Consider the following 17,491-nt stretch of genomic DNA (forward strand, 5'->3'; position numbering starts at 1 on the left):
TGTTATAACGCGATAAAAAACTTATGTCACTCTCTATCCTTCTAACTATATCCAGACTGAAGACTGTAGGCAAAACTATGCTCTATCCGTTGCGACGTCAAAAAAAGATAAACAAACACACGTTTGCAATATAATTGTAACAATAGGTAAAGATCTACCTACCTTACCTACCATATCCACTAATATTATAAACAAAAATAAAGATTGTATGAATCTATGGATGTTTGTAACTCTTTCACGTGAAGTCAGCTGTTCGCATCTGTATAAAACTTGGCATACATAAAGAATATAGTCTAACCTAGCACGTAGGATACTTTTTATGGTAGTACCACGCGATAAACGCCGCGGGATCGAGATAGTATAAAATACTCTCTTCCTACATAGCGTGAAGTCTTTTACTTTCACAGTATCGCGTGAACTAGCCATATAGGTACTGCGTGTTTCAATATTATTCCTTATTAAATGACAATTGAATATTAAAAATATCTCTGACATTAATATTGAAAATACACTTTTACTAAACGACCGTGCATTATTCATTTGATTAAAATTTGTTAGTTGACGTAATCAATTCGTTTTAATAAAACAAAAGCTTGCCTTATTTGATATAAACGAGTAGTAAATCATTATTTTTTAATGAATTGTCAGTAAGCACGATCCAACGTATTTATTTGTTTCTTGAGATACTTTATATTATGAGAAAATGTTCTTATTCGGCTTCAATTGTTTCAGGACATACATTATTTCCAATTAATAATATAATTAACTAGCTGCTCCGTGCGGTTTCACCCCCGTGGCTTCACTCCTGTTGGTCGTAGCGTGATGATATATTAGCCTTCCTCCGTATATGAGCTATCTAACACCGAAATAATTTTTCAAATCGGAGCAGTAGTTTCCGAGATTAGCGCGTTCAAACAAACTATTTAGCTTTATAATATTAGTATAGATTACTCAAAGATTGGTACGTAGAATAGCTCGTAGCATTGGTAAATTATTAGGAATATACCAAAACGATATAATAATAGATATTTAATTAAAAGATATACAACAATGATAACAATATTTCTCTACTGTTACATGTCCCTCTATAAAAATTACCAAAAGAATCGGTTACATTTGCTTTGAATATTATCAATCCCTATCCGTACACAGATTCAAAATATTCCTACATTTCTCAAAATTTGAATAAAGAATCACAAATTAATGACGTCATTAGCAGACCCCAAATTCCCATCCAATTATGCAAATCGTATGCACTCGAAATATCGAAAATTAATCAAAGTCCTAATATGAGATAGTTTCGTCTTATCCCACTTATGATTTATACAAAGCACATTTCAAAACTAGACTCTTATTCAATGGATAAAGGTCGAAAATCGCCTGTGTTCACATGTAAAGGGTTGTCAAAAATTTGCATGCACGTAGCGAAACTTAAATCTGTGGCAACCCTAGAGCATCTTCAAAAGGGTTGTATTATGTACTAATGATGCGTTTAGAATCGATAAACGAGGCATCCATTTAGTATTTGCGATTTTATTCAAATATGTGTGGAACTGTAGCGGCACAAATATGGATTAATTATTTTCTTCACGTAGTTAGATTTGGTTCACATACGAAAATATATTAAAATTGTAAAGAAGAGACCTTAGTAATACTAGCGTAAGTTACTATTAAGTATTCTGTGGTAATACCGTATTTATTTATGCCTGTGGTTTGGGAAAAAGGACTTACTTATATAATAATAATTTTTGAATTAACGATATCCTACCTACTTATTGCGCAATTCAATAATTATTATCTCTAAACGTAGGTACACAAAATAATCAGATTTTTTTGAGTTTGCTGCAATTCGCGATTTAAATTTAAATTTAAAAAAAAATTTTTATTATATTTTTACATTATTTTCATACGTAGGTATTTACAATAAATTAGCACATTAAACTATTGTTATATCTCCGAATTATTAATAGAAGGAAAAAATAAAATGTTAAAATAATACCAATCTTTATTTTTCTTATAATTAATTATACATTTAATCATTGATTTAAGAGTCTGAAGAAACACATGTTATAATGAATATTAATTTATAATTTTATGTCTACTTGGTTTTTTATTGCGCTTTTTTTAATTTAAATCTCTTATTTAAGATATTGGAATATATTATTTGTAAAAGCTATTAGTTATATTAAAAAGGAATATGTTTCTTTTGAATAAATTCCATTTATCTAGAAGTTATGCCTTTATGTAGTTATTACGTAATTCTATTACAATTCTAACTGAACTAATAACACATTTTTTGTATGTTTGTTTATCTGTACCTCCAAAACTACTGGACCGAAAATTAATACAAATACTATTAACATTTTAAGTTATTAAGTGAAGTCTGTGCATAATCGCCACATTAAACTTTGACTTGTTAAACAATATGTAAATGAATTATAATTGCTGCTATTAAGCACAGCCAAGTTACTTAAGTACGTGTTAACCTCAGATTAAGTTACGTGCTTGGTACTTGGTTAAACTGGTTCCCTGATTTTTATCTATATCTAGACATAACCATAATTATTAAAAAAAATCTTATGCATCTGTTTAATAACGAATTTTTCGTTATCTGTATCAAAAATGGTATTTTTTTGTGTTTTTTTTTTATCACTATAACTGCAAAATGTCTGAACAACTTTGAATGTAGGTATAGGATATCGTAAAAGATCTGAATATTGACTAGAGCTTTTAGAGTTAGGAATAGAGGTATTATTTAAATTCAAATGATGGTGATGAACAAAATAAATTGATTTTTCAATTTATCTGTGTATGTTTATGACATCACCACCGCTTGAACGTTGAAGAAAAACATCGTGAGGAAACCGACATTACAATTATTCAAAGTTCGACGACATGTGATATCTGCCAACTCACTCTTGGCCACCGTGGTGGATTATGGCCTGTACATGGTCCTCATAGGAGGCCCGAGTCCTAGTAGTATATGGGCTGATGATGATGATGACTAATTAAATCTTAATTCTAATACTTACATCAACGCCACCGTTGTTCCATGGTGGCAGGGCGTAGTGGGAGGGGTCGTGGCCCCCTCCCATGTGTTCAGCCATCACCGACATCCAGTGCACCAGGCCCTGGGCACCACCACCCTGGGTACCTGGTGGTAAACCTTGGGTTTTAGTCACGTAAAAACGAAACAGGAAAGGAATTCGAAACATTGCTTTTCGGTCATTTATAGGCAGGAGAAAAAACAATTATTTCAAGAATTCTTAAAAAATCAAATTTTTCGTGAATTTTTGCTTTGTTAATTACTAAGAAAAAGAGACGGAAAAAGTTGAATTAACAGTTTCTTTACTTAGTAACTTTAATTTAAAAAGAAGGAGAATTTATGTGTGATGCACTTCTAATAAAATGATCACCAAATCATGTTATAATTCTAATATTAATAATAGGTACAAAGAAATTAGTTTTGAATTAAAAATAACAATTGAATCAACTGCAACGGTTCAAACCAAGGTTCAAACCAATATTGAGACATACGAGCTTTTTAAAAACTTGGACGAATAAATGCAAGTTTCAATAAGTAAAACCGCGGGCAAATATAGAGTATAGTGTATACAGTAAAAACTAAGATAAAGTAATATACTATATTATTTTTTCATAAACCTTGAAACAAACATACTTTAATACGAAAAAGACACGTACGTTTAAACTTGTATCGCTCGCGGCTGTCTGTCTGCAGCGAATTCTCAAAGCTTTCTTTTGTGATATTATTTTATCGATAATATTAGCTTTTTCTAGTAAGTTTATCTTTAATTAAAAGGCACAGAAAATAAGATTACTTATAATCGAAGAGCTTGGAGATATATGGTACTACTGAAAAGTTGTTGATGAAATTTGGTAAGCAGATATTTGCAGTACGTTAAGTAGAGGGAAAAAAATATTATTTCATATATCTATAATACTATATTATAAGTGCCCTGCTCTACATGTCTTATGTAGAAGAATTCAAAATTTTGTTAAAATAATACGGTTTTTTTAAAGTGAAACTTCAAGGCAGGTTGAGAGTAAAATTACAAGGCAGCGTCATGGCAATACCGTCACGTCACGTCACGTCACGATGGAATAAGGCGACGATTTTGGTATCTTGGAATCTCCAAAGAAGTTTCACTTCTGACACGATCTTTTTAATATTTATAAATTTTATAAATAAACAGATAATACCCACCAGAGGGCACCGAGGTCTGCTGCGCGGCCTGCTCCTGCCCCCCTCCGCCCGTCACCCCCCCGCCGCTCCACACGAACGCTGACGATGCCCCCGCCTTCTGGAACAAGAGGAAGTCTTAAATCTGCTAAGCCTTTGCATAAAACAATTATAATATCCTTTTGATAGCTTCGAACTAAATACGAAAAAGCTAGTATAGTATAAGTACAAAAAATGGTGTCTGTAGTAGTATGTAATACAGATCGTCAGTCACTCAGTCGATTAGATATTAAAAATCATGAAATACATAGCTTAGACTTACAGAATAAAAAACAGAGGAAATAAACATTGGTTCATTTAAGAAATTGCGTATGTTTATGGTTTTAAGTTTTAACAGAATTTATAATTTACGTACTAAACGATAAAGCTTGATTGAATGAATGGAATAAAAGAATTAAAGTATATTTGTGCAACATTTCGTTAAATTGAAATACGTTTAAATCCATACTAATATTATAAATGCGAAAGTAACTCTGTCTGTCTGTCTGTTACTCAATCACGCCTTAACTACTGAAGCAATTTGTATGAAATTTGGTATAGAGATATTTTGATACCCGAGAAAGGACATAGGATAGGTTTTATCCCGGAAATCCTACGGGAACGGGTTTTTCTTTGAAAACGCGGTCGAAGCCGCGAGCGGAAAGCTAGTAATTTATAATCTGTCAAAAATAGCTGTTGCGCATAATTCGGCAACGCCATCTAGAGGCAAATGTAGTTAAATAAACATGAAAAAAATAAAATAACTGAATTTCAATTTAAAATTACATCAGCTATAACCTGCAGCTTTGCTTTAACAATATCAAGTACATAATATTATAATTAATTTCAGGACATAATCGATTCATCGCATAATCTTATTTCAGTTAATTCTGTTCCATACATTTTACACAAGACTTATATGTAGATAACCTCCATGTATTAAATAATTGGCATATTTGTATTTTATTTATATCTAAAGGTTACATACAAACATACACGTAAATCTAATATGTGATATAATATATGATATATTATGTAGTTAGATATAAGTTACATGTTATGTAAAATTAAATTGTAATATTGAGATGATTTTAAAAGAGTTTCTTGCCGATTCTTCTCCATAGATACTGCTTTCCGAATCGGTGGTAATTTTTAAAAATATGTATTGACGATATGTAATGACGATTTAAGCACTTTCGAATGTGCTTCTAAAAGAAGTTTTAATGGAATAAATAAATGTTTGAGTTTAATAAAAGCTCGTCATGGTATTATCATTCATGTTTCAATTGTTGGTTACTAATCTCGTGCTTCAATAATTAGCCGACATCCTTATCTAATGTATATTATAAAGGCGAAAGTTTGTAAGGATGTATGGATGTATGGATGTATGGATGTATGGATGTTTGTTACTCTTTCACGTAAAAACTACTGAACCGATTACAATGAAATTTAGCACACATATAGAGGGTAACTTGGATTAACACATAGGATAGTTTTTATCCCGGAAATCCCACGGGAACGGGAACTATGCGGGTTTTCCTTTGCAAACGCGAGCGAAGCCGCGGGCGGAAATCTAGTTAGATATATATTATTGAACAAAATCTTATAAGAATTTGTGTACACTTATCGGACCAAGATTTTCCTCAATACCACTTAATGTAGAGCTCTCTTACGTATCGATGCAACGTAGGTCATAGAGATCAAGTTATTCTGGTTGTATTTCATTACATTGCTTGAAACATTTGGTGAATTGATATTTGATACGTCGAATTATGAAAAAACAAGCGGTCCGACCCGGCTTCGCCTGTGGTACCTACATGTTTAAACTATCCTATCTCTCAAGTTGGATCGAACTATACACATGGTGTGCGAATTTTATTATAATCGGTTTAGTGGTTTAGGAGTCCATTGAGGACAAACATTGTGACACGAGATTTATATATATATATATTAAGATATCTAATAATCTTTATACTAGAATTTAATCTGTCCGTTTAAAGAGTCGGTTACAAACAAACATATCGTTAACACGACATTCAAGTGAAGCTATTAACTAATTTTAATTTTATCAATTAATTAAAAGCATGTAAAAAGAGCTTTCGCTTTTGACATTTTGATCTTCAACATAACTAATGAATAACTTAATAATAGATATGAATCTCATTTCATAAATCGGAATCGAATAAAATTAAAAATATAAAAGCCGTTTCCATGTTTTACTGTTCTGCTGTCATATAAGAACACTTAATTAATTATAATCTAAAAGGAATCCAGACTATTTCATTCAGCTTCAAACACGCAACTTAAAAATTACTTCGAAATATTTAGGTATCCATAGAATAAGTGAGCAATTTAATCTATATCAGCTGATATAATGTTCAAAATACATGTGCAGGAAATATAATCTATAGCCTTAGCCTATACTGTAGCTTTTAAATTTATAGCATTTATTATACAAGTGTTTTTTCTACTAAGAAAACATACTCATTCTTGTAAAAAAAAACTTAAGTTAGGTCTCTCAAAAGCAGGTAATCTTTATTAAGTGATATTTTTATGAAACAACTGGTCGAATTGAGATCTCTTAGACCTTCTATATTTATAGAGTTCTCTGTTAAATATTTAAAATTACCTCATCAGGAGAATCAGCAGTCCTATCACCATTATTCTCATCATCAGATACTTCATAATTAAAGCCATTTGAGAACAACATGTTCCTTGAATAAAGCGAATAACAATCACTGACATTCCGTCTTCTCTTCCCCAGAGTAGCCAGGAAACTCTTATACAATTGTGTTGGAAGAAGGAAAGGCGATCTGGCATTTTGGAAACCATCCTTGAAACAAAGATTCTGACGAAAGGGATTGAAATCGAACTCTGGCAGAAACTCCTTCTTAATAAAATCAGCGACTGGATTCAGAGACAGTGTGTTCTCTGTGTAATCTAAAGCTTTACTCTCATCTGGAGTGTTTTCAAGATCGCTGATTTCTGAATTTCCATCGCTATAATTAGCATCTGCTGTTTCTTTGTCATCTCCATTAAATTCTTCAAATTCACGCTTCATTGGATAATTAGGTTTCTTTACATAAATATTTGATAAGGTCACAGACATTATTGGCACTAACACTTAATCTAATATATCTAGTCTATATTTAAAAACAAAAATAGATATTTCTTCGTTAAAGTTTTAGGTATTTTTAGGAACTATCGTTGGATTAGGAGGTGGCTGGACCGTAACTGGAAATAAAATAGAGTTTTACTGATTCACGTGTCTTTTAGTTTATCTTCACCCGCTTCGATGATATAAAAAAATCAAGTTACAATTTGTCTTCAACTCGGTGTTCAACAAGTTACATTATAGTTTTAATTGCATCGTTTTTCAATGTATCTAGTTTATTCGTGTTCAGGAAATAAACCTTGGAACTTTTTATATTTCTTACGAAATAGTTCAGACTATATAGTTTGGGTGGCATTGCCAAAAACTGATAAGTTACCTACACGAACTACGAAAGTTTTTCAAATTGTGCAATTTTTTATGGCTTAAACATTGCTGACTTTGGTATAGGTAATTACATATACTTAGTGTATTATATTTTTTATCGCTTGTTTGCAGTACCTACATTTTTTGATTAGCAATTAACAAATTGATATTTATTATATCAATTTGTTTCAAGCGTTATAAAAGCTTGTTCATGAAAAAATTAAGTTCATAGTTATACCGTAATTTCTAAAGCTTTTTATCTATGTAATAATAAAGAGCTGTATCTCTTATCAATTGATAAGCATCTAGTCACTATTAAAAATATAAGTATCTATATTTTGGAAACATTTCGGTATCAACTAACGAAAAGTCGATCTTTGTTCAAAATCACATAACACAATTAGAGAAAATGAAACTTAAATAAAAGAGCCAATTGATTTGACATAATATCGTTGTATTTGCAGATGATATTGTTAAATATTAACTTGCAGCCTTTTTATCATTCTTTGCCATATTTAGAGTAAATTAAATTGGACCTAATTACCTTGCTACTAGGTCATAAAATAGGTTAGACTCATGAAACAAGGCTTCTATATTTAGGGATATACCTGATTCCAATTTAAAACCTAGCCAGGTCATGATAAAATAAAAATAAATTAGTATCGACTGTTAGAACTGGAGTAGGTCATCTAGAAATATTTAGATACCTTTTATATTTGGAGAATTGGGGGCAGTTAAATATAAGGGTTGGTTTATTTATGTATGTTTGTTGAGTTAAGTAGTAATGTCCTAGGTAATAAGTGTTTAGTACTTATGAGATTTGAGAGGGATTAATTTATTTTTAAGGAGTTTAATGCATTAATTATGAACTTAAACAAATAAATACATTTTTAAATATAAATTGATTTTTATATGGATATAAATAACCCGTTATTACTATTTTCTTGTGCTAACTTTTCATAATGTAATATTATCTTAGAAATATTCATTGAAATGTCTCTCTCCGCGTGGTATTAATGTGTTAAGTTTTTAAATGTACCTACGTACCTACTCATTAATTATTTATGAAACTATTATGTACAAAATATTAAATAAACTTTATAATAGAATAATGTGTAGAGTAAACAAAATAGTGAAAATCCACAGTGAAAATCCCATTACGATTAAAACCTAGGACTTAATTGATTACGTATAAAATAAATATAAATGTTATATCAACCGAAAAATATAAAGTATTATAACTGAACAGAATTTAAAGTTATTTATTAGTCTGTTTAGATTTATCTTATAATCTTATAAGTTTCAGTCGTCAATCTAAAAGTAAGGTCGTGTCTACACAGTTGCAACTAATTTCAATAGTTCAATTGGACTAATTAGAAAATTGCTTATTACATATTTTTTTAGTTCGAATTAATACAAGTGCTAATAAGAAATAATCAATAAATTATTAGAAGAAATAGTGATGTTACATAATTATCGATAATTATTTGTTGTCATAGTAAATTAAATATACGAATATAATGGATTCTTTTTTTTATCTATATAATCTATACCTATATTGTAAATTACATTTCTAAAGCAATTATACGATTCTTAATAGTAATTATGCTATAAATTTCATAAAACTCAACACATTTAGAATATATTTTAATAATCTTTAATATATTTTAATCGTCATCGTAATCTTATTTTGAAATTTGAAGTGATAAAAAGTGAAATTTGATCTTAGATTAGAAACATTTTACTAGATTATTACTGCCAGAATGTATTGTTACATCAATATTTAAATTCTTATTTATATCCCCAATTACTTTTCTAATTGGAAACATTAAATCATATTAGAATTGTCTTCTTAGCAACCAAAACAGGAATGTTTCAAATTAGTGCCAACACAGCCTTATCGGCAATCTACAAAGACAACAGACGCACACCACCGCACACTCATTAATGCACACATTTACATCACTAATGCGCACGTGTCTTATACCATTAACGCTAACGATGCAATCAAAACATTCAATTATCAATCCAATTATTTCCATTAAATTATTATCGATATAATCGCGGACATCACTTATTTGGCGCGTAAATCTGTCACCGAGGCGTTTTTTAAACGCTTTTTGTCACTTCGAATTTGGAACGCGCACCGCGAAACGAGTGAAGAATGTTTTTGAATTTCGAACGGCATAACCGATCGATTAGTTGACTATTTTAATTTAATTTTTTGTCAGCCATCTCGGCTATTGTTTTGATTTTAAAAGATTGAATTTTTAAGAACGAGATGTCTTTACCGCGAGGTATTCGCTATGAAACTCTTCCCGAGAGGTTGCTGCAAGGAAAAGCATTTCCACAACACATGGATGGTTTTCTTCGGCTCGCGTGTGTGTGTGGCCGCGTCATACGTGCACGTCTGTGAAGACGGCGCGACGTCTGTGTGCACCTCGTGCACTTGTGTGCGTATTTTATGACTCTGAGTGCATCCCTTTCGAACTGCATGCAATTTATATATGTGTGTGTTTTACTTTTTTTTCTAAACGGCGCGGTTCGGTGTATGCGAGCGAAAATTTTCGTGTAGTAGTGTTCCGTTTTTTGTGGGTACCAACGTATTTGTGACTTTATCGCGATGCTGTAAGAGCGTTTTTTGTGCGTTCATTTTAAATGTATTTTTCAGTTTTATATCGGCGATATGAGAATCGCGGATGGAAAAGAAAATGTAAGGCGAGTAAAAAAAATGCATGCATCGTACGTTTTCAGGTAGACACATTTTTCTTTAACCCATTTATAGTCGTTTTGTGTGTGTGTGTGAGCTTGCATCTAGGAGGCGGGGGGTGGAAAGGGTTGAGGGGGGAGGGGGACATATAAAAATGATAACGCATCGCAAGACGGCTGCTTTTATGGTTTTTCTTTATTTTTAAAGGTTTTTTATTAAATCGGAGAGGAACGTTCGTTGGGAAATAATTTGATGTACGTCTTTATTCTCTCGTGTTTGTCTCGAGTTTTTATGTTTTCGTAGTTTTACAGCTATTTTACAATTTTCATTCGTATCATTATTTCTTATTATTATAATCTGGATATAAATATAACTACGTTTTCAGATGTCTTTAAAATCTCTTTGATCTTTCGATACATTCAAAGGGACACAAGTAAATCAAGTAAGCTAGGAGCTCGCCCTGGCTTCGCTTCATTGAATTCAACTAACTTACTAACTGCAATCATTTTACTTACATTACACTTAGCTCAGTTACAACTTTTGTTTAAAAATAAGTTGCTTAGTTCAAACTTAAACATATAAAGTAATTATTGATATTTATAGACTATTTCTTAATGTAAAATTTGTACATTTTATTATGAATAGGCGATCGTTATATTTTTGTAGTGTAATCAGATTCTACGTAGCTTAAAACGCAGGCAAAACCGGGTGTCGTAACTAGTTATAGATAATTTTTAGTGCTCGATGACGTCATATTTTGTTAGTGCTAAATTGACATATTGCCTGCATATCAAGCTAGAATTTTGCCAAGAAGTTGTTCGACCTAGAATATAAAACTGTGAATAATATAACAAAGTAGGTGTTAGAGCAAGCGAGGCGGGATGAAAAAATTGTATAGATATCTCTGTAATATACACTCATTTTATTGGTGTTTTTTTATTATTAAAAAAATGTGTTCTATGAAATTCCTTTTTTAAATGTTAAAGGTAGCCTATGAAATGCCCATTCATGAATATTTTAACGTAAAATACATATTTCTCGTTAAAGTAAGCGTTCAAAATGTCTTATAAAAATCGATTAATTATTGAACTGACTTAAGTTTTTCAATTCCATGCATTTAGAGCAATTAGATACGTGCTTGACCGATTTTTAGATATCTACGATGAAAAATCGTAGATCTTAAATACAAATAACATTTGCGATATAAGCTTTTCATTAAATGCTTATTATGAAATCAGAATAAGTAATTAACTAAACAATAATCATCAATGTTGAATTGTCTGTGCATTCCGGCTATAATGTTCGAAATTATAGATTAAAATTATATAACTGAACTAAACTCTACATTAACATTTTTATATGTTATTTTAGAGATATAATTTTTTAGCATTACTATTATAATACTATTTGAAATAACTAAAAATGTTCCTAATATTATACAAATTCACTCTATAGTTTTCGACCAACTACTTGATCCCTATTTTGTAAGAGCTTCCTTATATTAGAGAGGTCTACCTTAATTGGTTACAAGAACCTTTTGGAATTAATAACTTATTACACAGATGATTTCCTTAAGAAGCTTATGTCCAATGTATTAATAAACTTGTACTGGTGATGACGATGATGATGATGATGATATTTTAAGATAATATTGTAAAATTTTATTATTAAATTTAAAGTAACTTTATAAATGGTTGTCTTACTAAATCTGTAATACCATGATGATATTCATAGTGGTGCCTACAATTCATAGGTTCAAGATTCGATTCCCGGCAGAATTTTTTAAAAATACGCTACAAATTGAGAACATTGTGGTTTGTTATAGGGACGTCGTATAAAAATATCTTGGTCTGGCACAGAAAACTAAATCTATTTGCTAAGAAAATCAATATAAAAGAGATATAACCCGTCCCATACCCCACAACGAGATTTGCTTCACCTTTACAATACATTTGTCCCAAACCCCACAAAGGGACTTGGGGCTATGCTTAAAATTCTTTAGTTTTCTAAGAAAAGCTTCCTTTCGTATAGACCATATACGGTGTTTATAACTCCTCGGGGACGAAGTCGTTAAAAGAAGCCCCATACCCCAGAGCTCGGGGCTTATTACTTTACAAGTATTTTTCTTAAAACCTATCGAACCCGCAACCTCTCGGCTATTTATAGGCTCACCACTGCACCACAGAAACTAAATGAATGAAAATAACGTATATCAAAGAGATGTTATTCCTGAACGTTAGTTACTTTTAAAATATCTTTTGAATATAAAATTTCAGAACGAAACTGAAGAAAAACTTCACATATATGGAGGTAAGATATAAAAATACGGTAAAAAATATATAAAGGCAACAAAAATATATTATTCTCAAGACGAGCTCGCACACAGGTGGGTTTGCGTGTGTGTGTTTGTGCATGTGTGGCCGATCACAGGGAGTGGAATGGAGTCGACTTTTTGTGCAATTTTTCGACATGATATTTTAATACCATTGCAGTTTGAAATCAAATGTTTGCCAGTTAGTTCAATAATATTATGACTATTATAATAAGGATGTGTTAAATCTTAAAGTATTATTAATTACATTAATCGATAGTTGAATTAAATATTTTAAGTGGGGATTAATTAAATTGAACAAAAGCTTTATAAGGTTACTACGTCCAGAATTTTGTTACATTTTTCATATCTTTAAAATTCTATTAGATAACTACAACATCCAAACAACCATTGGAAGTGAATAATGTTGTGTTAAAACATTTGGTAAAAAAACAATATGTAGAGCATAATATTTTTAAACGAACTTGATATTATCGACTCTACAGTTTTCAAATGCGCTATTCCTAGAGCGAATAGACTAGGTTTCTCTGTGTGCACCTTCTCGTATGAAGTATTGACGTAGAGGTTAGAAATGAGTACTAAACTAGATGTACCTAAGATGATAATAAAATATTAATTTAGAAAATTCATAGATTAATAAGTTGAATCTGGTTTTGTCCCATTAAGCATTTTCTGGTATTGATAGCTTATAGCTTAATCTAGTTTGTTAGATATCTATTTATTTAATTAGGCTTCATTCGACCAGCCTTTCTAGAACGACTCTACATGTACACGTCACACAGCACACTATCGCAAAAAAGATTAACTATATGATGTTACAATCGAAATTAAAATTAAAGTGATGCAATTGTGATATAATATCTTGTCGATTTTTTTATAAAACCTCATTGAATCGATTTATAGAATAGGTAATATTATGTACAATTTAAGCAAATACGTCCTTTGGACATTGCCGCAGTCAGTAAAATAAACGTTGATAATAATTTTTTTAGATTATATTGTTTGTATGTTTGTTTATCTTTAGCACCTTATCTTGTAATTGAGAATACATTTTGACATAAAGGCTAAAGTATCAGTTACAGAAATAAAGGTCAATTTGACTTGTTTGTTTTAATTTTTTTATCATGTTTTTATTGTAGTATTAATATCTTCATAACAAACACTACAGTTCATTTATTTATAGCTTTTAACTAAAACTAAAATGTATCTGTTTCTTTCTTTCCACGGATTAGATGGATCATCCATCATGAGATTTTTGCAGACTGATAGGGGTCAGAGGATGACACAGCATCTTCCGGAAAATCAGAAATCGAATCAAACACGGAAGAATCCACATGCAAGCTTCCTTGCCATACATAACATAAACTTCGATGCCCTATGTAGATCATAAAATATTAACAGTGCAGTATGATAATAAAAATGTAGATATTGAAAAAAATACAAAATATTTTTTCTCTAATAGTCGGTTGTTCTCGTCTGAAAATATACTATAATTTCCTTTATTCAATGTATTTGATTCGTAATTAAAGTATTGATGAAATGAATTTGTTATTTTATTTATTTAATAAATATCCTTCCACATACCACAAACACAGTTCTGACAAAATTATCAGCCTTTAATTTCCTTTCATTTCATTTAAATGTGTGTTGTAAAAAACAAATTATAGGATGTTTTTTATGAATTCTGATGGACAACTTTTTTTAAATAAATTCTTAAATTCATGTCATCTTACGTTACCAGTATTATCTTGTTTATCTATAAGCTATGTTAACACACACACACACAAGATCTCGTGTACATACATCGCACAGCTCATATCGTACTTACGGCCTTTTGCTATGGAATAGATAGTATACTGCAGGCCAAGAAAACCGAAAATTTCAAGAAAAGCTAGTAGAAAATTTGTGATAATAGGTAATATGTAGAAAAATAATTTGTTTTAGTGATATAGGTAAAGGTGAAATATGTGATGACTTTAATCATCGTCGTAGATCTAGGAACTTATTATGAACATGAAAGTGCAAAAATATTCAAAAAAAATATTCAAATAACGTAGTATCAAAAATGCGTGTAATATGTATGTTCATCGTTTGTTCAAATTAAATTATAATTTTAAGGGGAAAGAGTTTTGTGATATTTAAAAAAGAAACGAAAGAATGTTGTGTGGTTTTATGAAACCACGGTAAAAGTGAAACTTAGGCACAAAATTATCGTATTTGTATGATAATTATCGTACGGTTCGACCGTCACGCGACATGCGCTACACAGACCAAAAAGTTTGAGACGATGTAATAAAAGTTTCACTTTAAATAGGAAATTAGTTCACCAGTGAGTGACTTAACATTCAAGAAGTAGAACTAAATAATAAGGATACAGAATAAAATGATGATAACTAAAAATACATCAAATCAAACTTATCAAATAAGTAGTACTTAGGTCTCATATTTATAATATTTATTTAATAATAGTAGATCATAAACATTCATTTTAAATTATTTTAAGTTATTATGTAGTGTTCCCATATTGTTGGCCCTGCTTGTAATAATACCTCGTACGGTCAGAAAATATATAAAATATTCTATGAATTTATTTCAAAGGATTTCAAACATAGCTGAAAATATCGTACCAATCATGTCTCGTATTTGGAATTTTTTGTATACCGTACATTCTTTTTACGGTTAAAACTATAATTTTATTGATGTTTTAATATTTTAAAAAGAAATTTTAGTAACTGCACTCAATTCTCTCTCAACTCAATCTCAATGAAGAATGGGGATGAAGTTTTAATCTAAAAAAAAGTTCAATCGTTCAAATAGTTATTAACAATAAAATTAAACACAACTACCATACACGGTCAATAATGAAAAACATAATGTGTAACTTCATGATTTTATTTTAATATAATAATTTAACCTTATGAGGGCTTTATAGTTAAATTATCTACGTTTAAAATTACTTAGAACATTTTAAATTTTAATCTATCCAAATTTTTTTATATAGAGAATTTTTTTTGCCCTCGCTTTTTTGCTGTCGGTACCCGCCATCTTCGTAGCTATAACTTATAGTTTCGGATAATGCATTAGAGAACTTCTTTATGGAATAGAAAATTCTCATATCTATGTATGGAAGGTATTTTACGTGTATCGTTCATTATACTTCCTCTAGAGTCTAGAAAATTGTACAGAATATGGTTGTTCTTTAATATTGCGTTAGGGCGAAGTTGGGTTAAGCGAGGTAAGGTTCGAATCCCGCTGAGGCCATTTTTTGTTTCATTAATATGTTTAGAATATGCTCCAAATTGTCAAATTACTAGGTAATAAAATAGTATAATTTTACCTAGGCAAAAGGTAAAATTATAGGTAATGTGTTTAATATTTTATTAATCTAATGATTCCCTTTCAATTGTCAACGTGAATTACACGGAGATTGCTTTATTTTACAACCAATATATTGAATTTATATTTTTGGTTTTATGGCATTCAAATGCTTTATAAATATAAATTTATAAAGAATAGAAAAAATTCGATCACGAGGCGGGACTCGAACCCGCATCCTTCGCGCCATTCCGGGGCGGATGCCTCACCAACTCAGCCACTCGTGACCCGCCCGAGTGATCGAATTTATTCTATTCTTTCAGTTTTATGTGTCTGAAGGGACACACCGCGCGCCATCTATTGAGATGATTAACAACCATTTCAACCAATATGAAGCACTTTTCAGTGAATACAATATTGTAACGATGGAACACGACCTTTTTTGTTGAATTTATATTTTTGGTTTTATGGCATTCAAATGCTTTATAAATATAAATTTATAAAGAATAGAAAAAATTCGATCACGAGGCGGGACTCGAACCCGCATCCTTCGCGCCATTCCGGGGCGGATGCCTCACCAACTCAGCCACTCGTGACCCGCCCGAGTGATCGAATTTATTCTATTCTTTCAGTTTTATGTGTCTGAAGGGACACACCGCGCGCCATCTATTGAGATGATTAACAACCATTTCAACCAATATGAAGCACTTTTCAGTGAATACAATATTGTAACGATGGAACACGACCTTTTTTGTTGAATTTATATTTTTGGTTTTATGGCATTCAAATGCTTTATAAATATAAATTTATAAAGAATAGAAAAAATTCGATCACGAGGCGGGACTCGAACCCGCATCCTTCGCGCCATTCCGGGGCGGATGCCTCACCAACTCAGCCACTCGTGACCCGCCCGAGTGATCGAATTTATTCTATTCTTTCAGTTTTATGTGTCTGAAGGGACACACCGCGCGCCATCTATTGAGATGATTAACAACCATTTCAACCAATATGAAGCACTTTTCAGTGAATACAATATTGTAACGATGGAACACGACCTTTTTTGTTGAATTTATATTTTTGGTTTTATGGCATTCAAATGCTTTATAAATATAAATTTATAAAGAATAGAAAAAATTCGATCACGAGGCGGGACTCGAACCCGCATCCTTCGCGCCATTCCGGGGCGGATGCCTCACCAACTCAGCCACTCGTGACCCGCCCGAGTGATCGAATTTATTCTATTCTTTCAGTTTTATGTGTCTGAAGGGACACACCGCGCGCCATCTATTGAGATGATTAACAACCATTTCAACCAATATGAAGCACTTTTCAGTGAATACAATATTGTAACGATGGAACACGACCTTTTTTGTTGAATTTATATTTTTGGTTTTATGGCATTCAAATGCTTTATAA

The 17,491-nt window shown here is 31.2% G+C and overlaps 1 protein-coding gene across 3 annotated transcripts in view; it reads right to left on the reverse strand.

Annotated features, from left to right (window-relative positions):
• LOC149897881 (zinc finger protein rotund-like) overlaps positions 1–17,491 on the reverse strand; it is a 157,985-nt gene that overhangs the window by 93,710 nt on the left and 46,784 nt on the right. For 2 of the 3 annotated variants that reach the window (XM_090115978.1, XM_090115976.1), the window contains exons 3-4: positions 4,226–4,322; positions 3,033–3,154 (exon numbers count right to left, since the gene is read on the reverse strand). In XM_090115978.1, coding sequence (XP_089972104.1) covers positions 3,033–3,154; positions 4,226–4,322 — 219 coding nt within the window. The remainder of the gene's footprint in view (positions 1–3,032; positions 3,155–4,225; positions 4,323–17,491) is intronic. The other variant, XM_090115977.1, reaches the window with a different exon arrangement.

Source organism: Colias eurytheme, chromosome 24, assembly GCF_061535395.1.
Source record: "Colias eurytheme isolate Ceu_HAF_F1 chromosome 24, ilColEury1 Martin Lab GWU primary, whole genome shotgun sequence".
NCBI lineage: Eukaryota > Metazoa > Arthropoda > Insecta > Lepidoptera > Pieridae > Colias > Colias eurytheme.